Source organism: Atractosteus spatula, chromosome 16 (genome assembly GCF_055471065.1).
Source record: "Atractosteus spatula isolate fAtrSpa1 chromosome 16, fAtrSpa1.hap1, whole genome shotgun sequence".
Classification (NCBI taxonomy): Eukaryota; Metazoa; Chordata; class Actinopteri; order Semionotiformes; family Lepisosteidae; genus Atractosteus; species Atractosteus spatula.
Genome location: NC_142721.1, coordinates 14,415,961 through 14,440,000, shown reverse-complemented (window position 1 = coordinate 14,440,000; position 24,040 = coordinate 14,415,961). Strand labels below are relative to the sequence as shown.

The 24,040-nt window shown below is 42.6% G+C and overlaps 1 protein-coding gene across 2 annotated transcripts in view; it reads left to right on the top strand.

Moving 5' to 3' along the window:
- The window catches only part of mettl15 (methyltransferase 15, mitochondrial 12S rRNA N4-cytidine), a 106,436-nt gene extending 91,208 nt beyond the window's left edge, over nt 1-15,228 (top strand). The window contains exons 5-6 of one of the 2 annotated variants that reach the window (XM_088935079.1): nt 1,032-1,210; nt 11,171-15,149. In XM_088935079.1, the coding sequence (XP_088791205.1) occupies nt 1,032-1,210; nt 11,171-11,634 (643 nt within the window). In that variant the 3' untranslated portion in view covers nt 11,635-15,149. Of the gene's footprint in view, nt 1-1,031; nt 1,211-11,170 lie in introns of both variants that reach the window. The other variant, XM_088935080.1, reaches the window with a different exon arrangement.
- The last annotated feature ends 8,812 nt before the right edge of the window (nt 15,229-24,040 follow it).

Genomic DNA, 24,040 nt, shown 5'->3' with positions numbered 1-24,040 from the left:
CCAAATCATGGAAAGCAGGTAAATAACTAAACTGGCAGTGGAGCCTTCAACAGAGTGCTAAGAGAGTTTGCAAGTGCTGCAATGCACATTTTAAATCCAGCATGACCGCATTGTTTAAAAGAAAATTAAGCAAACACGAATCCTGACAGATTCAATCCTGGTCCTATCTGAGCACGTCCATTCACACGACCGCCAGACCTATCGTGGAAACAGGCCTGAGACCGGGTCTTCCTGTACAGAGAAGAGCGCCGCTGAAGCCCTCGTGCAGCAGGGGCTCCTGGGACTTTATTTGGCAAAGGCTTCTCTCTCGAAGGTCGCGATTCCTTGTCACGCCAGTCTGATTCTCGCCCTCTGGGAGAAGGATGACAATTAGCCACAGATGTGTCTCTCCACCATCGTTTTCACTAAAACAACGGGAAGGACACCTCGTCAGCCCCAGCGCTCGGAGGAGAGGGGTCTGAAAGCAAAACGAAGAGAAAAAACCGCCTCCCCCCCCCCGCCCCCCGCCCCCGCCCCCCCACAGACTCTAACCACTGCATTCCTCAGCATGCTAAAATACGATTTGATGTCTGTTTTATCTCTGTCTTCTTTCTGGTCTTGTTTTATTTGTTCCGATGGTTTTTTTTTATTCCAAAAAATTGGATGGTTCCGTGTCTTTAAAATAGCTGCTGTTGCTACACGGATTTTACCACCACAGGATGGGAAAAAAAGGACTTTTTTCATTGTTGCCGTTTTTGGTTTTGTGAAGACTATTTTGGGAGTGCAGTAAAATAGAACTCCCCCTTACTGATTTTAAGCTCCGCCAGATACCTTATTGCGAGGATACTTATGTATTTATATATGATTTATATATATATACATTCACAGCTTGTTCGTTTTTGCATTCGTTTTGCTTGTTTTCTATTTTAAGACCTCAAACACACAACTTGCAGGCATCAAGTTTTAGCTGTGTGCCTAAGCGCTGTGAAGCTTCATGCTTGTCAATGAAAAACTGATGTCAACAAACTAATTGGGTCCTTCTTTGTGCGTAGGTACCTTGACATGCCCACTGCTGCTGACGTAGTGAATGCTTTAGATCAACAGGCGCTTGCGTCCATCCTGTGTACATATGGGGAGGAGAAACACGCCAGGAAGATAGCTTCAGCGATTGTTGAGGCACGCAGCATCTACCCCATCACCAGAACACAGCAGCTTGCCAGTGTTGTTGCAGGTACCCTCATTAATTCCATACGGTGTCTCAGAGCGAAAAAAAAAAATTATTAATCCCGTCTCTCCCACTGGGATCTATTTGTACAGGAAGTCAAGCAGCATCTAATCCTGCCTATCATCCGTAGATCTCAGCCCTTTGTTTTTCTTGGGTCTGCCTACTAATGAGGTTATTATTAATAAAGGGGGAGGGAGGAGATGGTCGGATTGTTTTTGTAGTCGTACTTTTACCCTCCTTGCTCCCCTCCTTTTCTGTGTCTATGTCGATTTCTTCCCGAAAAAACACGCTTGTCTCCAGGTAGATCACCAAAATAAACGCTGTTGTAAACCCCCCCCCCCCCTCCTCATGAGGGTAGATGTGGCGAGCCTGAGCACATTCCCCCAGGGAGGTGGGATAGGAGTGTTGGGAGACTGGTTAAGGAGCAGAAGTCAATGTCGATTTCGATCCCAATCAATCTCTTGTGCCCGCGCTGCTCCGAGCCCCAGATCCGATACCGCTCAATACCTTAGCTAGGGATAGGCGCTTCAGGAAGGGGAGGCAGGAAAGGGAATGTTGCTCTTCCTTCGTCTTTGTGATCATCAGATCCCTTAACGAAGGCGTTGGGGGAGCCGATTTGCTTCAGATGAATGATTTGTATGTGATTTGCATGAAACGCAACACAATAAAACCAGAAGTAGTTCAGGTGGGTAGCTGCGTCAGCATGCGTCGGCTGCAAAGGAACAAGTAAAGGTCTATTCCCTGCAGAAAAGAGAAGGAAAGAAACACAACGTTTCGTCTGTGGAGCCTTCTTCAGGTGGGGCACCTTCCTTTGTCAGGTATTTCAGCAGAGGGCGAGCCCTTTACTTATTTATTATTCATACTGTTTTATATTAAGTGCACGTAGATACAAATATAACGTACAGTACAAGCAAGCTCATTTAGTCATTTAGCACGACTGCTGAAACCCCTTGGTATTTATCACCGCTGGCCTGTCACCGGTCTTCCACTGTGGCACAGCACAGGGACAGCAGGAACGTCAGGGCCCGACTCGGAAAGGGCCTGGCTTCAGCACAAAGCTGCAAGAGCCAGAGGTAGAGGCGAGAAGTACCTGCAGTTGACAGGGTGTTAAGGAGAGTTTGTGAGGAGCTGGCATAAGATAAGATGACTTTATTGGCCATAGACAATTTCTTGCATTAGGAATTTGTCTTTTCGCAGACCCCAGCTTGCTCTCCATGGGACACGCAGACGGGGAGAGAGAAGCTTGGGGTCAGAGCGCAGGGTCAGCCATTTATACAGTACCCCTTGAGCAGCTGGGGTTAAGGGCCTCGCTCAGGAGCCCAGTGGAGTAGGATTCCTCTGCCGGCTGCCGGATACAAACCGGCTGCCTTCCAGCACAGGCGCAGATCCTGAGCCACAGAGCCACCGCACATCACTCAGTGTGCAGGGCAACTGAAGATCTGTTTTTGGCTCATAACGGCTGATTTCACTTTCCATATAAATGAATGTCTAGCTATTGTATAATCTACAATATACATATAGAAAGAGAACAAGAACAAAGATGTTTGGTTTCTTTATTGCAGCTTATTGTTCACACATCATTCCTATTGTCTCCCTCCTTGGTGTTCTGCACATTTACTAAATGGAGTGCAGTCATTTTAGCTGTTTCTCTGCATGTTTATGGGTTAGACAGGACGTCTGTTTCGTCTGTGTGTGTTATTTGGCAGCTGTACTGTGCTTGTTCTACAGCAGAATGTGAATCCTGCCCTTTGGTAAGATAAGATCGATGCCTTGGTGATTTGTTTTGGAAATGATTTTGGTTTGCCTGGGCGAAGGGGAGTGTGCACGTCGGAGCCAAGGGTCCCCAATTTACCCCAATTTTCCGATGGGAAATTCAGTCTTTTGGCAGCTATTGATAAAGTATCCTCATCAATGTCAGGCCATTACAGAGTAAACAAAACATTGGCACGTTGAAATTGCGGCTCAGCAGCAACAGACACTGGTCAAACGCACAGCAAAGTTTGGATGGGGCACCTATGACTCATAGCTTTTAATTGCTACTGCTTTCAACATTGAATAGCCTCTCCTGTCATTTTTCAAACCCCTAGAGTTCAGGATGCCTCACACTACACAAATTTGAGCTTTCTGTTCTGAAAAGGTTGAAATGTACACATCAGTGCAGCTCTACGTGTGTCATTAGAACTTTGGGATATGACATTTCGGAGTTATAGGAGGCTTTGAGGAAGATAGTAGACAGACACGGTGCGTTGTTGTTGTCTGTGTTGCATTTTAAGGCACATTTCCTTTCTGTGTAGTTATGACCACTGTCTATCCCAGAATCCTTCAATCCTTCTTGGTTAGTTGCCAGTTCTAAGCATCTTCTGTTTCTTTAAAATGATGGGTTTTTTTATGATAAATGGGTTGACCTTAGTTTGAGAGATCCAAGGAAAGAATAAAAAATCATTTTGGGGGGAAAATCTTTAGTGTTTACAAGCTAACAGTGTGTCAGGATTCTGGCATTCACAACAAAAGGGAAAGTCATAGTCTTTTCAACAAATTTATAAACATGTCATGGGGACTCTGCTGATTTCTCTCTTACCACACAATACAGTACATTATCCCAAAAAGTGACACTGCAAAACTTCCCTGTACCTGGGATATACTCATGAAATTTTTATTTGTATTTTTGCCACCCTTTTCCTGAAATTAGAATGACAAACCCCTAATGTTATCAAATGAAACAAAATAAACTTTTAAATTATTATCCTGAAATAATTATTATTATCCTTCCATTGTCTTCCACCTTTATCTCATTAGGAAAAAAAACTGGTGTTAACTTTTCATGGCTGTAAATTTCTGAATGATGGTTTTGCTACACCAGTTTCTCATTTAAAACCAGCAGCTCAGTTAAAGGCTAAGGCTAAAAAAAATTTTGTCTAAAAAAATAAATAGGAAATATTAAAAGAATAAACAATGAAATGTTTTGGACTGGACTCAAAATGTCCTGGATGTCCAATATGTGTCTGCATGAACTTACATAAAGTAGTTTGTATTAGAACTGGTTCAGCACTTGTATAAATTGGTTCTCAGGTTATTCCTTTGGTACAGTAAGAAATAAAAGGGAGCAGACTTATGGCAAAAAAAGAATTGTTAAAACAACACTCATTTTCTTTAGGACTACATGAGAGAACTCTATGCCTCTTCTAATTTATTTAGCTCTGAAAGATTTGTGTGGGACAGCTTAGAAATACAGACCCAGGGTCTGGTAGCAAAAGTGGAACTATGTAAAAGTGTGCAGTTCATCCTGGAAAATTAGTCCAGTGCTTTATGTAAATGTCACGATAAGAAAGTTAAACAGCTGCATACGTTGCAACTTACTCCTTACAGGCAAACAAAGTAAAATACAGTAGAAATTCTAACACTGTGATGATCATTGATTTTGAATATACTTCAGATTACATTAGAAAATTACAACAGGAAAACTTACTGAGGAAGTCATAGTTCATTCTGAATGCTGCTTGTTGGGAGAGGATTACAGACAGCAGCACAATAATGCTTTCCGATCACTGTTGCTGCTCTCATTTATGTCATAGTAAATCCATTACCCCACAGAACTGCAGAAATGGAATACAAATAATATTGCAGAAAATGATGCAATATCCTACTATAATAAAAACCCGTTATCCAATTATACTTACAGTATGTATACAATATCATATTGTACATATAGCAAAGTCAACAGTAATTTAGAGCATCTTAATCTCTGTCTTGTAGAGCCATCAGTCAAAAAGATCCACATGTGACATTTTAATGTACACATCAGACAGAGCTCTCCAGGTTAAAAAGGAATGGTATCATCAGAACGTTATCATTTGGTGCCTCCTTCTGGAAATAAGGTATTTTTAATCTGGGAACTCCTGTACTTGTGTGTCGTTCTTCAGAACTGTGAGGGCTTGAATGCAAGGTTCTAATTCACAGAAGTACCCAGAGAATTCCACCCCTGATATGTAATATCTAAGCAAATAAGGAAAAAGGAAAAACCACCCATTCCGGGCGACACAAGTGAAAACAACTGCTGAGTTACTGCATTGTCTCAGGTTCTAAGAAAGAACTTGAGACTGTTCATAATTAGGCCTTGACGCATCAGAAATATTAATTTTTCCTTTTCTGAAATGCAAACACTATTGCTCTTGATTCTGAATACATGATGTTTCTTTTTAAATATTATCCAAATGTCCAAGTGCCCAAGAACCTCTTGCAGGTTCAATCACACAATTCAGTTTCACTGCATACATTTGTACAGTAGCCCTGCGTGTGGTAAACAGTAACAGCATTTCTCCTTGCGTGTCCATTGGTACTGAGATATACAGTAGTGCAAGCCAGCTGTGGGTAATAGGATATTTTGGAATGTTTTTTGGAACACTCTGAAGGGTTCTGACTGAACATTGCTGAAGGATGAGTTTGGGAGAAGGTGGCTCTAGTGAAATAAAAGTGAGATTGAGAAAGGTCTTGTGAGATAAAGGCTTTTCAGCACAAAGGACGGGCTCTTCTCCTGAAATAACAGCTGTGACAGATGCACATGTTGGATAATATTGTATCTGAGTATTATGTACTATGTAATATTTTTGTGCAAGTCCACCCTGTGTTACCTGCCCGCCTTACCAACTCTGGTGAGATTTCCTTCGTCAGTTCTGTGTCTTACTATTTACACATACATTTTGCACTGAGATGCTCCTCTTCCTGGAACAGTGAAGGCAGGAGAGTGGGTTTTGTTGTCTTGGGGCCTATTCATCAACCAGGCCTCAAATTGTTGCTATTGACGACAATTACCCTACTCTGTTGCAGCAAAAATCATGTGGGTCCCAAAGGACCTGTCTGCTGCCTCTTTTCATCTCCGGCTGTAAGTAATGATTTCTCTTCATTGTGTGGATGAAACATTCGGTGGATTGCACAAATGAAGATTAAGCCTTCAGCGCACACCAAAAAAGAAAATAAAACAATATCCGCAACAGGAGCAACTTTTAGTTCTAAAGGCCTAAGGTGATTTATACTTCAGTCTGCTTTTGCCACTATCTTTAATATACATAAAGGGAATAAAAGTGAGAAGTGAGGCCTGGAAATAAGTTTGAGATGAATTAATACCCATTTATAAATAGCATAAAACATCTATCCACGTGCATCAAATTCCGGTTTTGAAAACCTGTACTCCCTTTAAAAAACATTTGAAGATTTCCTGGCCCCTTAATGTGCATCAGACATTTGTACTGCGTCAGTGACTCTCTCTTTTTGCTGTCTGTTCCACCTTTAAGTTCACACAAGAGAATGAAAATTAGCTTCATAGTCTGTAGGAGTTATACAGTATATGCAATATGTAAGTATCTGTATGTAGGCATGCACATTTGTTTGTACATATGTACAGTACAGTATGTACTGTATCTGTATGTGTGCAGACATGTATGTACTGTATTTCATTGTGTGCACACATGTACAGTATGTACTGTGTATAACGTATCTGTATGTGTACACACACGTATGTACGAGCATCACTTCTAAAGCTGAGAAAACTACAGTATCTGTAACATCCAGCCAGGAATATCCCCCTGTCTTGTCCAATAAATCATTTGAGGCAAAATTGGAAACGATGCACGCTTCCTATAGCAGTACCAGTAGCAACCTCATTATTTAATTTACCCATTATTTAAGGGTAAATTAAGCAAGGCTCCGACTCCAGATTCTTTTGTTTTTTGTGAGGGAGAAGGCAATTAATTGAAATTCCCTGAAATTAGAAATACGGTAAAAAGCATGAGTTGTGCGGCAGGATATACTGTCGTTTCATCTCCCCTGACTTCCAGACAGAGGCACCATTAAGAGCTTCCTCTGCGGCAATCCTGTTAGTGTTTACAGTTGCATTTACTATTTACTGCTTCCTTCCCACGGCTGGGGGGGGGGGCGGGGGCACGCACCCCACGCTTGTGCCTGCTGCGGCGCGAAACGAGACCCCCCCCGTTTACGTGTGCGAGCCGTGCCCACTTGGACACCCTCCTTGGAGGCGATGCAGGGCAGTCAGCCAAGGAACAGGATTGCGGTCAGTAAACGGCCAAGTACTGTTTCAACCGGGAGGAAGACATCCCCTTAATGACTTGTAAGTGAAAGCTGAGTAACTTTCGAGGACATTTATCGTAATGTCTCTTATATATTTAACATAAATGGGTCTCTAGAGCGAAACGTAGAGATAAATCGGGCCTGTGGTACTGAAATGGAAAGAGTGTCCACTCTTCACTCTTCAGTAATGCACTCCATCTAAAAATAAAACCACGCCATCAGGAGAACTCCTGCCAGAGCACTGTGTAAGCTGTTGTGCTGAGAATGGTTCTGCTGCCTTTTTCTCCAGCCTGACTTGGTTGGTTCTTTGAGAAGTTAAAAATGCGTGTTTCTGTGCTGCCGAACGACAGTTACTGGGCCGATCCAGGGATTTCCTGTGCTGTTGCATTGATTTCAATGTGTCAGATATCAACGTACTTCGGGAGACATGAAAGTCATCGCTGCACACTGGTAATCAATCAGTTCGGGTCATGCTGGGACCATGGAGCATCTCTAATCTCTCTTTAATTTATCTCCTGTGTGCCTGCAGTGTGGTAAGCACATTCTGCCTTCTACACCAACTCAAGTGTCATCAGATGCACAGAAGTGCCAGGTCTGTTTCTTTTCTGTGGCGAAACGCCAGCGCAGTGGTGTATTTTCAGAAGTCTGTATTTTCACAAAGTATTTTCCTAAATTAAGAGAGAATGTGAGTTTACGTCGTGCACACACTTTCAGGCCCACACGTTTGAAGGCTAAGCTGTAAATCATACGCTAACAAAGCGGCAGAGTTTTTTTTTTTAGCTCGGTATATGGAATTAATTGATTCAGTATGTAAAGGACCAATAATACTAGGACTTTTACATATGAAATTATGAAATGCCTAATACCACTGAGCTATTCCAACAGCTGCTTTTGATTCCTTGGCAACATATCACTATAACATACCTTTCAAGTTCATCCCACAAGAACAGTGACCAGTGATTAGGAAAAAAGTATTGTTTCAGAAGACCCACTCTTTCTCCTGACCCATCATATGGAAGTTAGACATTAGACATTTATATCAGTGATTTATAGCATCCAACTTTTGTGTTTTATTAATTTCAGACAGGTGGTTCTAAGTTCAAGGCTATAAGGGGACCAGATTTAAGTGTTAAAAATCCTCAAAGGCACTGACGAAGTCAACACAGGGGATTACCTCAGAATTAACAGTGACAGAGGCATGTCTTTACACAAAGGATGGTGGGGGTTTGGAACAAGCCCTGAATACCCTGGTTACTTTCAAGCAATGTCTGGATCAAGACATGTCGGGCTCCTTGGATCAACTAACTGCTGCCAAACAGGCTGGATGGAGTCCTCTCATTTGTAAGCCTTTTTGTCTAGTTCAGAGAATTTCAAAATTCCTTATGCCGTGTCACTAAGAAACTCAATTTGACACACAGACATTGTAGTAATGACTGTTAAACTGAGAACATACACTGTACAGTTTTAGTGAAACAGGTCAGGAAGGATCATTCACATCGTTGCGTGGCCTGGACATTTAAAACCGAATGAAAGGGCAAGTGGTTAATGTTGAATATGTATTCAGAAGGATGGTTCCATTTCGTATTGATTCAATGACTCACCCAGACTCGGCGAGTGCTCCAGAAGATTAGAATTGCACTCTGGCGCACGGACAATGAAATTCAGGCTGAATTCTGCATGAAGACTGGGAGGTGCTGAAATTTCAAGAGAAGCCGTCTTGTGCTGCGTGGACTGCGTCTTGTTGTGGACGAAACCGGAGAAAGAGTCTTTTCATCAGATGAAGCAGTGCTCTCTGCACAGATCTGAACATGATTAAATAACATGCTCTTCGCAGGACACAAAGCTACTTTAAGAGAATAAGAACGGCTGCTTAAATTCCTCTGCTGTAACGATCGGAAATATACTAACACTTTAGTGGAAGATATGAAACGACAGTGGTACACTACTTTGAGACGTGGGTACTAGCAATATATTGTTTGACAGACTGAATTTTTGAGCAAGTGGGTTTGGAATGCTCTTTGATTGCATATAATAATACCACTGAAGGATCTATTTTAAAATGATTTGTGTTCGTGGGACTGACTTTATCTGGCTTAGATGACCCATGACAAAGTGGAGTGTTCAGCACAAAGCTGTGACACATCACTTTACTACAAAATAGAAATACATATATACACACACACACCCCTATTCTAATGTCTTAGTCAGCACAGGGCTTTGTTCTGTAGGACTTCTTTGTGACCACAGACTGGTAATTCTGAGTTGGAGTTGTGGAGGAGTAAAGTCAAATATCTTGGAACATGCTCACTCGACCACTCGAGATCAGCACTGCTTTTTGCTGAGCCTTTGTTTGGCAGAAGCCTGTGATGGACAGAGCTGTAGGTAATTTTCCATCGGCTTCGCTGGCAGTTTTGTACTTTCAAGAAACTAAAACAGATTTAAATAAACAAGCATGAATCCTGCACTGCTACAATATACAGTAAATGAGTTCATTGCGTTTAGTTTATACTTTTCATCCCAAAGGACTTTACCTATAAGAGGGGGATCACTTCATCCGCCTGGGTGACGCAGAGCAGTAGTTGTGTGCCTGCGGCCCCACTGCACAGCAGACTGGACAGAGGTATTGTCTCTATGAAGACAGAGATATTACTTCACCAGCTGAATTAAGGTGGAACGTTAAGGAGAACAGATTGTACAAACCCAGAGCAGAAAGAAGCCAATTCACCGTAGTTGTTGTAACAACCTTCTCTTACGGCCCTGGGAGCTTCAGTGGCCTCCTCACCATACAGGGGCACTGGTGTGGGAATTCTGGGCCACAGAAAACCACACCGGCTATTGGTCCACTATCACCACTTACAGCAGCAACCCGGGGTCACCCATCCCAGTACTGACCAGGCCTGGCTTTGCTGGGCTCCTGAGACCTGACCAGATCAGTCCCCAAGGTCACGAGGCTGCTGGTAGCCAGGCAAAGAGGACATTCACCCCTGCATAATGCGATTTCTGCAACAAGGAGTTGTTTAAAAATGGTTAAATTTAATGTGCCATACCATGCATTTTTTATATACAGTCCTTGATAGAGTCACAATGGGGTTTGCTTGCACAGTATCTTAACAGCCATTGGGCACTACTAACATGAAGTCTGGCGTGCGCTCAACAACGTTACTGCTTTCGAAAATGACTTATTTTCTTGGCAGGCTGTGTGGAAGTCAAGTGCCCAGAACAATATTCTATAGGTGGTGGTGTGCAGCTAGGGTGGAAAACAAAAAAAAACACAGAACCTAAAATCATAGGTGTGATCTGTCTCCGTTTTAACAGGCCTGATGGTTTTTCACCAGCTTTTCCTGAACTATGTCGATATACTGTACCAATGAACCCTGCAGCCTTGTCGTTATAATAATAATTCCTTACACTTATATAGCGCTTTTCTGGACACTCTGCTTCAAGCTCTTTACAGGTCATGGGGATCCCCCTCCACCCCCACCAGTATGCAGCCCCACCTGGATGATGCACCAGTCCTCTCACACACACCAGCTCTCAGTGGGGAGGAGAGCAGAGTGATGAAGCCAGTTCAGAGATGGGGGTTATTAGGAGGCCATGACTGGTAAAGGCCAGGGGGAAATTTGGCCAGGACACCGGGATAACACCCCTAATCTTTTGGAGAAACACCCTGGGATTTTTAATGACTGCAGAGAGTCAGGACCTCGGTTTTACGTCTCATCCGAAGGACGGCGCCTTTTTACAGTATAGTGTCCCTGTCACTGTACTGGGGCATTAGGACCCACACAGACCACCTGCTGGTCCCACTAACACCTCTTCCAGCACCAACCTTAGTTTTTCCCAGGAGGTCTCCCATCCAGGTACTGATCTCATCTTCTCCATCTCCAGGTGCCTTCCCTGCTGCCGCCCTCTACGCCAGGAAGGACCTGCTGCAGCGGCCTGCCCACGTCGCCACCAAGACCTTCCAGGCCCTGCGCATCTTCGTGAACAACGAGCTCCACGAGCTGCACGCCGGCCTGCAGGCGGCCCACTCCTTCCTGCGCCCGGGGGGCCGCCTGGCGGTCCTCACCTTCCACTCCCTGGAGGACCGCCTCGCCAAGCGCTTCCTGCGCGGAGAGGACGTGGCCGGGCCCCGCAGCCGCAGCGTCCGCCAGAAGATCCGCCGGGGAAGGCAGGGGGGCAGGGAGGACGGGGAGGAAGAGGAGGAGGAGGAGGAGGAGGAGGAGGGGGAGCCCAGCGGGGCGAGCGGCTGGTCTCAGCTGCAGAAGAAGGTGATGACTCCCCGGCCTCAAGACGTGGAGGAGAACCCACGCGGGCGTTCGGCCAAACTCAGGGCAGCCCAGAAACTGTGAGCCCCGGGCCAGAAACGGCTCTGACGAACCAAGCGGTCAAGAGGCATGCTGGGAATGGGACAGCTGCGGTCAAGCAGTCAGCTTGGGTGACGGCAGTAGCGTTCAGCACACATGGCCACATCTCTATGGCCTGCACACTCACTGAGTTGGGTCTTAAATGTCAGACCCTAGGTCCATTAGCTGCTAGTGAGCCAGTACTGCGCCTGCTTAGAGCATCACAAGCACACAGTCAATCAAACATTTTTTTAATAAAAGATCAAGAGCAGATTTTATGTTTCCTTAGTGTCTAGAGTGGTTTCAAGGGACAGAGGGCGATGATACAAAAATGTTTGTTTCCGTCATCAGATCTGGTGTTTTATTTGTCCCGTTTGATTCTCAAACTTCTCTGTGTGCGTCTGAATCATGGATCTGTGGGTAAAGAGTGGGAGAGATGCTGCAATGGTTAACACTTTCTTCCTGCTACACTTCGTTTAATACTGTATATATATTCTTTTTTTTTTTCAGTAGTAAGTCTGTAAAAATTTGTGGCCTGCTGAATCATTTAAGACCTGTTCCCCTCTTAGCATATAAAATTTATTCTATCAGTGCTGCAATGGTTTAGTGCACCACTAAACATCCGCTGTGACTTAGACACCCTGAAGATGTCTCGAGTCAAGGGGTGATTCACGTGCAAACACAATATAGAAATTAAGCTTTTGAATTTGTCTGAGATAGGGGACAGATTTTTAAATCTAATTCCCTCATCATCATGGCTGTCATTTTCTGACTTCATTAATCACCACGATTGATATAAAACGTTCTTATGTAACAAGCACGAACGGGAAAGTGAACGGGAAAGCACCACAGCAGTAACCAAAAAGTGGCTTTTATAATCAGAGACCCAGTCGCTGCAAACTGATGGTGTTGGATTTGGACACAACATTTGTTTCTAATTACCAAACCTGCAGGACTGCTATGTAGTGCTGTGCACCATGATTGAAATAGTTTTGCTCAGTTCAGCTTATTTTATTTTTCCTTTCTCTCAGCAACTCGTAAAGGTAATGGCGGTTCTCAAACCCTTAAAAGGCTTCGATGAAACACAAAGGGAAAGCCCTTCCAAACATCCCAGGAATGAACTGATGTGCAGTGGGCGAAAAACCCGTACAGGGGTTGAGACTGGACAGCACACAGGGTGCTGAATTTCTTTGTGGTCCTGCGTGTGCACCGGCAATCTTACGTTGTCTGGATTTGTATTTTCTGACACAAACTTCGCAAAGCCCATCTCGCTAACTCAGGCGAAGCCCTGGAAGAATCCCGTCTGAATCGTACTCGTACTCGTACTCGTACTCGAGAGTTTCTGAAGGAACGAGAGCTCTGCCCAGGTGAATCAATGCACCAGTGTGAAATTAATCTAAAATTCAGGCTAAAATTCATGAGCAGAGCACCCGAGTGAAGCTGCTGCCCAGCGATTCATCTTTCACACACCCTCTTATAATCTTAAAAGCATGCCTGGCACCAGAAGAAGCATTCCTGTTCCAAACTGCCCTGTTTTGTTTCGACATGTCAGAGTGGTGGTGTAGCGATCTGTGCACCTGCTCTCGAGTTCCGCCGTGCCAACTGGGTCATTTTTTAAGTTTTTCTAATCATTGCACCAGCTTCATTAATTGGATGAATCCGATGCTGACAAAGATGAGCTTGTTATAAGATCATTCGCACCATGATATTACAGCATTCTCGGGTTTGGAAAGACTTTTTATAAATAAAAGTCATCATCATCATCGTCATTATTATTATTATTATTTAGTGGCTTACTGATCTCCATTTGTTAAGCTGCTTTGAACATCACCTTTAAACACAAAGACTGCTTCCGGGGAAAACCTAAGTTTGTACAACTAATTACAGGCCACGAGAATCTTCCATACAAGTGATAATGCCAAACAACAGTTCTGGTGACTGCTAATACCAAACAAAACTGATTATAAGCAGAACAGCCTAAGAATTTATTTTTCTAAGCCAGCATCTCCATGGATTTAGCTCAAATGGAGTTTTCTTTTAAGGAAAATCTCTTTTTGTGACAAAGATGTGCATCAAAACCTCAATGCATGCAAAAGTGCGAGGATTAAAGCATTACTGTTATTAAAGTCAACTGTTAGATGGGTTTTAAGGAAGTTTGCAAACTTATCGCTTTGCTTAAGTCTCACATTTCCTCTGCTGTTCAGTGAGGTGGCATCGTATTTCAGATTGAGTTTCTTATTCTCAAAAAACACCCTGTTGTAAAATTGCAGACTCCCAGTTGTAATGAAACTGCATTCTGTATTTTATCCTCATGGTTCACCAGGTGAAGCAGAAATGTACCTGAATCCTTTATGCTCTGTGCTTTACTGGTTTTCGTTTTTTTGTGTGTTTTTCACAGTACCAGTGTTCATCATATCTTTCCATTGTTATGCAACCTTGTGCAAAAAGACATTTATCTTATACACAAATAAACAGAGGGTAGTGTTTGTGTTCCATAAAGCAATAGTGTTTTACATAAAGCAATTAGTTGTAAGCAGTAAATCATGCAGTCGTTTCTAAGTAGTAAATGGTGCATTAATAATACAGGCAAACAGAAATGTTTGAACCACCAGGACAAATAAACAGCAACAATAATGCTCTGTGAGGATTTGTCAACAACAACAACAACAGCGGAATCAACAGAAACAACACCAAACCAATAAAGCAAAAAATGTATACAGTATACACTGGAAGCTGCTGTACTGTTCAAATGAATAGTGCAACCAGTAACATGTGTTGCATTTTTAGTGTTCCTCAGTATATTTACTGTGTAGAACTATCTGAGTAGGATGTGCTAGGACATTATAGGAACAGAGCAGGAAAGCAGTGTGCTTTTGGTGGCCAGACACATTACGTGTTGGTAAAATATATGAGCTCATCATGATTCTGAGGCTTGGAATCTAAATTGACAGGCAAAGAAGGGGTGATGTGTTACAGACACAGAAGAAGTGTGAAACCCAAGAGGAAGAAATTGAAGATATGTTACGTTCTTATGTTCATAACGTAGAGTCAGGTGGAGCCTTCGGTCTTGACAGGGGAAGGTTAGCTGGGACAACACACCCTTTTGAACAGGATCTCTCATGAAGGAGTCTTCCCAAGGAGGAGTGCAGTTACAAGCTCTTCGCTCCGTCAATAATTAACCAGCAGCTTGTATTTATGGTTTGTAATTTTAACCAAGAAGGATTTCAGCCTATTCTTTGGGAATGCTGTCGCCAGCCGGCTGTCAGACAAGATGTTAAACTTCAACTGGCTGACTGGCACTCCACATGAATTTCAAATAAACAAATTGGTTAAATAAGACATATCCAAGGGATGCATTCTCATCACTCTCACTCTAAATGAGAGTACATTTTTGTTGTAAATGAAGCTTCTGTTTCCCCCTCCCTGATCTTAGTTTTCCCTTCAGACCTGCTGGGTTTATGACTTGTGATAGGAATCAGAATTATATGTAGACAATAAATTATTAAAAGCTACAAATTCAATTTAATATGACGTGCTTAATTGTCTCTCAACAATTATTAGTGCAAGGATGTAAGGATTAAAAGACAAGAGTTCAAAGTCTTCTGATGTGTTTTTTTTTAATTGCCAAATATTCTTCCAGTTTGGAATTGTCAACTGTGAATCGAGACAGCCTTTGACCTTTGCCCTTTGCCCACAGGGTATGGAGCTTTCTTCTGGAGTCTGCACTGTCAAGCCACTTGCCATTTTACACACTGCAAGGTCCTAGGTGCCTTACGGGAGAGTTCAAATTGATTGGCAGAGCGTCTTACGCAACATTGTGGTCTCACAGGGACACACGTGATCAGCGCTGCACAGAAATACTTCTCCTGACCAAACCAAGTCAGGTCTTAGCCAGCAGTGGAGCCACTTGCAGAATCCCAGTGTGTTAACAGTGCAGCCCAGGCTCAAAGCAGGGCTGTCTGGAGAGCTGCGTGACTCAGTGCTTGGAGCCAAAGAATCTAACATTCTTAAATTCATAAAGTGTTGTGCTTTCCCAAATACAGTACTTTTCCCCCAGAAAGTGAGAATGTTGTTGTTTTTTTAAATAGATTATTTCAAATTAGGTGGAAGTGCTTAGGTTCTATATTCTTGATTCTTTTAAGAAACAGGTGAAGGAAATGTAGTTTCTGTAAGCTATTAAAGTACCAAACTAGCATTCTTAGCTGTACCCTTCCTTAAATTTTTACAGTACATATTCTTATGTTCTTACTCTATTATTGTGATTCAGTTGCATTCTCAAAGAGAAGAATATTACATACTGTATGTGAAATCTAAACAGATAGGTGTTGACTTGTTTTTTTTAACTAAAACTTATTATCTTAACTTATTGTCCACTGTTAACTTCTGATTGTGGCTCCCTGATGTGTAAATATGTGTAAATTTGAAGGTCGTTTTAAATCTGAACTCCAATCTCATCTGCTTTTCAGATATTTATTTAATTGCTTCTGTATTTAATAGCTTCTTCACCTGAAAGGATGGTTTCTTTAGAACATTATAAATAAGCATGCTGCATGTTACCTTGGAAACTATACAGTAACTTCATCCTCATCCAAGGGAATGTTTTTAATAATCATACTGTAGTTGCAACTTCAGCTCCATTTCCAAGTTGGAAGCGTTCCTACTGAAGGGGTTTCTTATTGTTTTCACAGACATCTCAGGTTCCAGTTCTGAGACTCCATGTGAGGTGGGTTTGGAGGAGGCAAACAGACAAACAGAGCCCTTGCAAATCATGGGTTTTTAAGGTGGTGTTTAAATAAAACCTACTCTGCAATGCACAATAAGTGGCAGATTTAAAGAGGAAATGGCCCTAATTAGAAATGCATCAAACAGCAATTCACTGCTTTCTCATTTATTAAGGCTGTTTGCTCAGGGACTCCAGTCAGCCAAGAGGGAATGAGAAGTCAGCCAGACCCTCCTGAAATGTAAAGAGGCCTGTGCACCAATCAAGCAACAGGAAACAGGAGAGCTTGTCACGAGAAATGCATTTCTGCTCAAGTTGTTCTTGCACAGTACATTGTTGACTCCGGCAAGCATTCTGTTACACATGAAGCTCGGCTCAGGTACGATTCAGAACCACGTGATGAATGCAGAGCTGGTGTGAGTGCCTACAACCTTGGTGGGTGGGCTCATTTGTGTCGAATGTTCGTTAGTTATTTTTAGACGAGCGTTGCATATGCGGCTGATGCATGAGCCGGATAATGCGCGCTGGAGCGTGGGGAAATAAATCGAGTCTGTGTCTGTGTCTGTCGGAGGTGGTGGGGGGAGGTTGGCTACCTTCTCGAGGAACGTCAGTGGCGGTTCCTGTGCCAGCATTTTGCGCTGTGAGCAGAGCCTGCAGGAAAGCTGCAAGTTTGGCAAGCCTGTTCAGTGTGGTCTTTCTAAGCTCCAGTGTTTCTGTTGGTTCGAGATCTCTGGCGCACGTGGTGCTGAACGGGAAACAGAGACCCACACGGGGTGAGATGGGAACAGGAAATTGTTATCCGTCTCTATTAACTGTAATAAACAAAAAGTAACAGTGTGGGCCGGTGGATCCGGGATCTTATGTTGGGAGAACATTTTTTCCCTGTTTTACGTCAGTGTCTTTTAATGCCTTTTGAGTATTGACACAGTTCATTTAGCTGGTTCCTCAAAATGAGTGCGTACTAGCAGAACACCATCCCAACTCCCTGCTTCACCTGCCTAATGGCCTCGGGGAACCGGTGGGTTGGAGTGCAGGAGCTGAAAGAAACACCATGCTGAATGTGAAAAGAGAGAAAAAAAGATGGCATAGGATTCTATAAGAAACTTAGTGTCCTGCTGTGTCCTTTGAAAAGTTTGAAAACCACTAATCCCCCTTTAACAGACTGTGATCCAGCATGGATGTACAGGCATGACTGAAAAGTGTAGCAGAAAATTCCTTGCAACTCTATAAGTCTTTGCCAATACCTGCATGACAAAGAGACAACTGATCCCTGCTTGGAAAATATCATCAGCTTTCATTCATTATAGAACTTGCCCGTTAATGCCACTGATAGGCATCATCTTTCTCTGTCTCCATTTTTTATTAATTTTTCAATATGAATTCTATTCCACTCATACTGTAAATACCTCCTTACGGCACAGCCGTTATGCTAACTGATCTTCGCTTAATATACCAATTAAAAATTCCAGTCAACAAAACTTTGGCGGCGTTAATGAGAATCACTCTCAAATGCAGGCTAATTAACCATGATTAGGATCTTTTTAATTGTCCAAAATCTACTTCAGGAACAGGAAAGGAGAGGAAACAGGCTATCGATGGAAATAGAAGCTACGCAGAACCAGCCTGTTGTTCAGATTTTTGTAGTCTTGTCACCTTGTAGCAGGATTTGCAGTTGCAGTATTCTAGTTGGCTAGAATAAAGCTGGGATAAGGCAGCTCTTAGGTTGCACTGCTGGAAAAGATGTGTAGTATGGGTCACTAAAGAACCTTTTGCAATGCATTATTCTTTACAAAGAAATATAATCTTCCACATGGTCACTGTCTCTCTAATTGACGGCGTTTATGATATTTTATTTTACAATGTCAATACAGAACGCATTCCAGAAAAAGACACCTTCCCCAGTAGGATAGCCATCTGTTCCACTTACAATGTCTTAGACAGGGTATTGCCAAAATGTAGTATTTATTTTTTTAAATTATTGTTAAAAATATCATACAATTGTTGGGATATTCAAACAAATGAGTCAGTACAACTGTGTACTGTGGAGCAATGTACATATACTGCACAAATTGAGACATGGGGAAAACATTGACATTAACAATGAGAGTGCATACTTTAGGGTTCGATTTTAGCTCAGGGACCACTGGTTGTGTTCATGCTGGCTAGCATACTGTATGTGAAAGGACGTGCTACACACCTGCATGAAGCCGATTAGGTTTAGTTACTGTCCCTAGAAATGTGTTTTGTAATGGACCTGTTTCTCCATCCATCATCAAAAAGCTTTGCAAAAAAAAAAGCAAAAACATGAGAAACACATGCGTATGCTTTTCAGCACAATAATCCATCTATCCATTTTCTAACCACTTCTTTCAGTTCAGGGCTGTGGGCAGTCTGACCCTATCCGGCAAGCATCACATACAAGGCAGGGTACACGCTGTGCAGGGCACCAATACAGTCCAACACAGGGTGCAAACACACAGAGACAAGGACCCGCCAATCAACCCACCAGTTTGTCTTTAAACTGTGGGAGGAAAGTGGAGCACCCAGAGGAAACGCACACAAACACAGGGGGAACATGCAAACTCCATGCAGACAGCACCCCAGGTCTGTAATTGAACCCAGGGCCCCAACAGTGCAAGACAGCAATGCTAAACCCTGCCCCACTGTACCATTCTCAAGCAGAATCCACACAATTAGCCTACAAGTGAGGTTTTAGACAGGAGATGTTACAACAAGCGCCCCCCATAGGTGTTATGGACCCCAGGGCTAGGGTGCAACAGTCCAGGGGGATTGTGTCCACCTCAGGCACAACACAGTGCCAGCCTGGAGCGACACTGTCCACTGAAGCCCACTGACCACAGACCGAGAGCAAGGGCTGCTGGGATGCCACTCTCACCAGCTTCGGAGGGGATTCCAGTGGCACGGGATGGCCCTGGATTTTGGTGGCTCCCCACTTCCTGCGCTCCCATCTTCCTGCCCTTAACCACAGGAGCTCGGCTCCAGGAATCCCCTGGATCGCCCTGGACTGTCATGCCCCAGCTCTTGGGGCTTTAGCGCCTACAGCACCTGGGGGAGGGCAGCACTGGTCGTAACAGGAGAGAACGAGCTGACTGCCTGGCTAGGAGCTCATTCCACAGTCTATGGAGCAACAGAACAGAAACCCTGCCCTACCAGGGTCAGGATCCTGTTTCAGATACTGAAAAGAGTCCAAAGAGTCTGTGTACAGGAGGGCTGTACAGAGATAAAAGTTCACTGACGTCCAAACGGATCCCAACTGTTCATAATCTTGAAGGCCAACAGGAGTATCTGGAATTGTATTCCGTAATCCACACTGAGCCGGTGCAACAAAGTGAAAACAAGAGAGACGTATGCACGTACTGTATGTGAGATTTACTTAAGATCCAAGGAAACGGGCCATGAATGTACTGCAGCTCATCAAAATCAAGTGAACCAGCGAGCGCAGTGTTACATCTGTTGCCTTCACTGCATCAGGTTGGAAGAGACCAATGTGAGCCATGTTATGGAAAAAAACTGTATGTAACTCTGCAAGCACGAAGGATGTCATTGCTCCACAGAAAGGGGGTGTGGCGAAGGGATTTCAAGAGTTGGTCATTTGATTCACAGTCCCCTCACCCGTCTAAGGTCGACATTTTTTTTCGCATAGTGTGTGACTTTCAACTCAGACAGCTTAAGATGACTGTCATTAAGCTCAAGATGGGAAAATCCTTCTTCCTGGAAGTTCAGTTTGGAATATTAATTCATATATAATATAATCTTATTTTGAGGTAACAGTGCCTCACTTTGCTAGCATTGTGTTTTATTTCCATTCAGTACACTGATTGTGCAACTTGATTTCGATCACATGTTAATAACATACTGTGCAAGAACTTCAGTAGGCCTACAATATTATTTGGCAATATTATTTTGAACATATGCCTCTGTCATTCATTAAAGTGTACACAATAAATTTCCCAAATTACAATGATGATCGACGTTGTGATTTAATATAAGGCCCTTCAAGATTGTCTGCAATGTTTATATTTACATTTGGTAATTAATGGGGCTTATTTCTAATGTAAACTGACTGGGAGCACAAATTACCCTCCAGGCAATCTTATGATATATTACTGTGTATAAAAAAAGCAAATACAACCATTTTGACTATGAAATTGTAAAATTATATTGTTTATAGCTAATTCAAGGTGAGACAGTGAGTGTGGAGCATGGCAGTTAACATCACTGCCTCCCAGCTCTTAGATCTTGGGTTTGATTTCAGACTGGGGTACCTTCTCTGTGGAGTTTGCATGTTGTCTCTAGGCTCCATGTGAATGTTTCCCTAGACTGAAACACTAGGATACACGTGTGACAAAGTACAGTAGTGTGCTGTATGTGGTAATTCAGTTAATGTTGATAATGTAGAACAACCAGTCAGCAGGAAACAAGCATTTTCATTTTCTGTGTTGGCTGCCTCTTCTTAAACACTAAAACTGACATGATTCTGCAGCTCCTTGTGAAATGCTGCTTTTCCAACGTGATGATTAAAGTAATTATCTAGTGCAGAGAGGCTGGAAGGGTTTCCTTCAACACTAAAATGATCCTGTAGTTTTATTGTTTATCGCAACTGCTTCAGAATTATTGTAATTACATGTTTGAAATGCGTTTAATACGGTTTGAAAAAACGTTTCTTTAAACAAGATTGCCTGGCAGGTTAAGAGATACAGAACCAAGCAATCCGGCTGTATTGTTTGGTGCAATTTTCTGGAAGAATCCTGAAGAGCATTTCTGTTTTAAATTTCTTCCTAGCTCTTGAGAACTTCATGTAAATCAAAATGACATTGTAAGCATGCATGTGAATCTAATGGACTGTCATGTTATAAGCTAGCACACTCTGCTTATGTTAAATAATTATGAAATTACAAAGAAATTGTAAAACATCATACAGAAAAAAATCTCATTTGTTCAGACTTTATTTCTCACTAAAATGTCCCTGTAACAGATGTGCTGTAAAGTTAAACATAAACATAATTTAACAAGAGACCTGATTGTTGAATTGACTTGGTCGCTTTGTGTGATGTGAATTGCATTTGATTAGGAAAATACGAGTGATTATTATTTGGAAGAAACCGAGCTGGTACAATAAATTAAGCAGATAAAACAAACAAGGGCAAAAGGTGCAAGCTTCCAAAAGGCTCATTATCCTGAGGGCAGTTTCATTTTGCTTCTCCATAAGGCAAGTTCACTTTTAAGTTCAAAGAGATAAAATAGGATTCATTTATAATACAAACTCTTTTGGTATTTTATTTCTACATACAAGGGCTGTTCACTCTAGACCTAATACAGAAAGGAACACGAAGGATCATTGGTACAGCTAACCAATGTCCTGTGCTGAGTCCACTAAGACTTCAGATATAAAACTTTCCGGGTCAATTTGCACATTTTAGAGATGTTGTATTTTATAGGTAGACCATCAAAAAATCAAACATGATGCATTCATCAGATAACCTTGGCCTAAAGGGATTCTATCAGCGCTTGTCAAAACAGTGTTCAAACATTTACTGATGCATTTTATTATCAAATTTTTATTCTACCAGTTAGATGAAGAGCTTGTCATTCGTGTTCACAGAGAATACTCCGTAAACCATAATTAATCTATTTCACTACCTTCTGTGAGCTGCAAATTTGTAAGGTGGGTCAGGTGACTTCGATGACTATTTGCACAGCCCATGCTTGTGTCAAAGATATGTGGGATGAAAGGGGGGAAGGTAGACACAGTGGTGCAGGGGTGAGCGTTGCTGCCTCACAGTGCTGGGGCACTGGGTTCAATTTCTGGGATGCTGTCTGTGTGGAGTTTGCATGTTCTCAATATGTTTGCTTGGGTTCCTCCAGGTGCCCTGCTTTCCTCCCACACTCCAAAGACATGCTGATAGTTTAATTGGCTTCTGGTGAAATTTACCTCGTGTGTGTGTGTCTGTGTCTGTGTCTGTGTCTTTGTCTGGCGTCCAATCCAGGGTGTATCCTGCCTTTTTACCCGTTGCTGGCCAGGATAAACTCCAGCTCCCCCGACACCCTGTTTTGGATAAAGTGGTTTGAAAATGGATGGATGGAAAGGGGAGGCGAGTTCAAACAGGAGAAGCAAGGCAAGTGAGAAGACTTGAGGCTCAGTTTCCCCTGAGTGCCCACGTGATCGGCCTGCTGTGGGTATTTATCTGCAGGTACAGCCCAGCTACTGGTCTTAAAGAACAAAAGATGTACATCTGCGTTAAAAGTTGCTTTCTTCTTTGTCTGCTTTTATTTGTGGTTTGGTTTCTGCTTTTCTTAACACAAACAGCTCCAAGACTGCATTACGCTTATAGGTGGGGCCTCCTGTGTACTGATGAAGGTTAAATGATAAAAGTATGGTGACACCCCTGCAGTTATCAAGGTGATAAAAACTGTGAAAGCAAACAACTGTACTCTAAGTTGGGGCAAACCGTAGAAATAACACGAAACATTTAACATGCTAAACTAAAAGGACCTAGGATCTTAAAATTATATGCCCTAAGGTAGGTTTCCTCAGTATGTCCTCTTATAAATCTGCTTAAGTACAGTTGAGCTTCCTGTTAACTTGTGGGTACAAACAATGTCCCCATGAAATGGCTCCCTTTCTCCTTTTCTTAGAGCCAGCTGTCTGCGCTGTCTACCTGCAAGGCAGTTCCTGGTCAGTTTAATTTTATCAGCTGTCCACTGTGGTCAAGGAGGAGCAGACATGCTGGTCCTGTCTGCCATGAATCCACGGGTGACTGATAAAGCAACTAACATGCAGATCCAACATTCAGTTCTTCTTCCCAGAATTCACTGGACTCATCAGTTATCCCTGAATTTATACTATAGGAGTTAAGGAGACTGAGTTTTAGTTAACAAAATCATAACAGATGCATATTCATAATTGTTAATGAATGGAGTTAATGGAGTCTGTGGACTGGAGTTTTGGATTCACTTCCAAGAAATATATATATTCCAGAAATATATATTGTTGCCTTTAATCATTCTAAGATTAAAATTGTACCAATCTCTTCAGGTGTCCCCCTAGGCTTTATCCTAGGACCTGTTTTTAATTCATTTACCTCCATTAGGTAATCTCATGAGCAAAAAGAGGACATTCAGCCTTTCATCTCTATCTGATCCTCCCTGTGACATCTCAATTCTATCACAATGTGTGAGAGAAATCCAGACCTGGTTGAACTCAAAATTCCTTTCTTTAAATTTGACAAAAACTAAGGTAACGTACTCACAGGGAAGACACATGTCATTTATCACATTGAAAAAAATCTCGGAAACAGCAGTCTCAAGTTATGCCCGACGATGAGAAATCTGGGGGTCTTGTTTGATTCTGAGCTCGGTTCTGGTGCATAAATAAAAGCCTCTTACTTTCGCCTCAGAACCATTGCCTGCATTCAGTCTCTACTTGATTGCAGTGCTGCACAAACCCACAATTCAAGCCTTCATCACAACTTGGCTGTATTACAGTAATAGCCTTTACTGTGGCCTCTCTACCTGCTCCTTACACACCTATTCCCTGCAATACTTACCATCTCTCATGACTCCCTATGTACGAAGCAGGGCTTTATACTCTGCTGAGGCTAATTTCTTAGCAGTACCTTCTTATAGGTACAAGCTGCAGCTCTGGAACTCATCCTCTGAGAAATATCAACT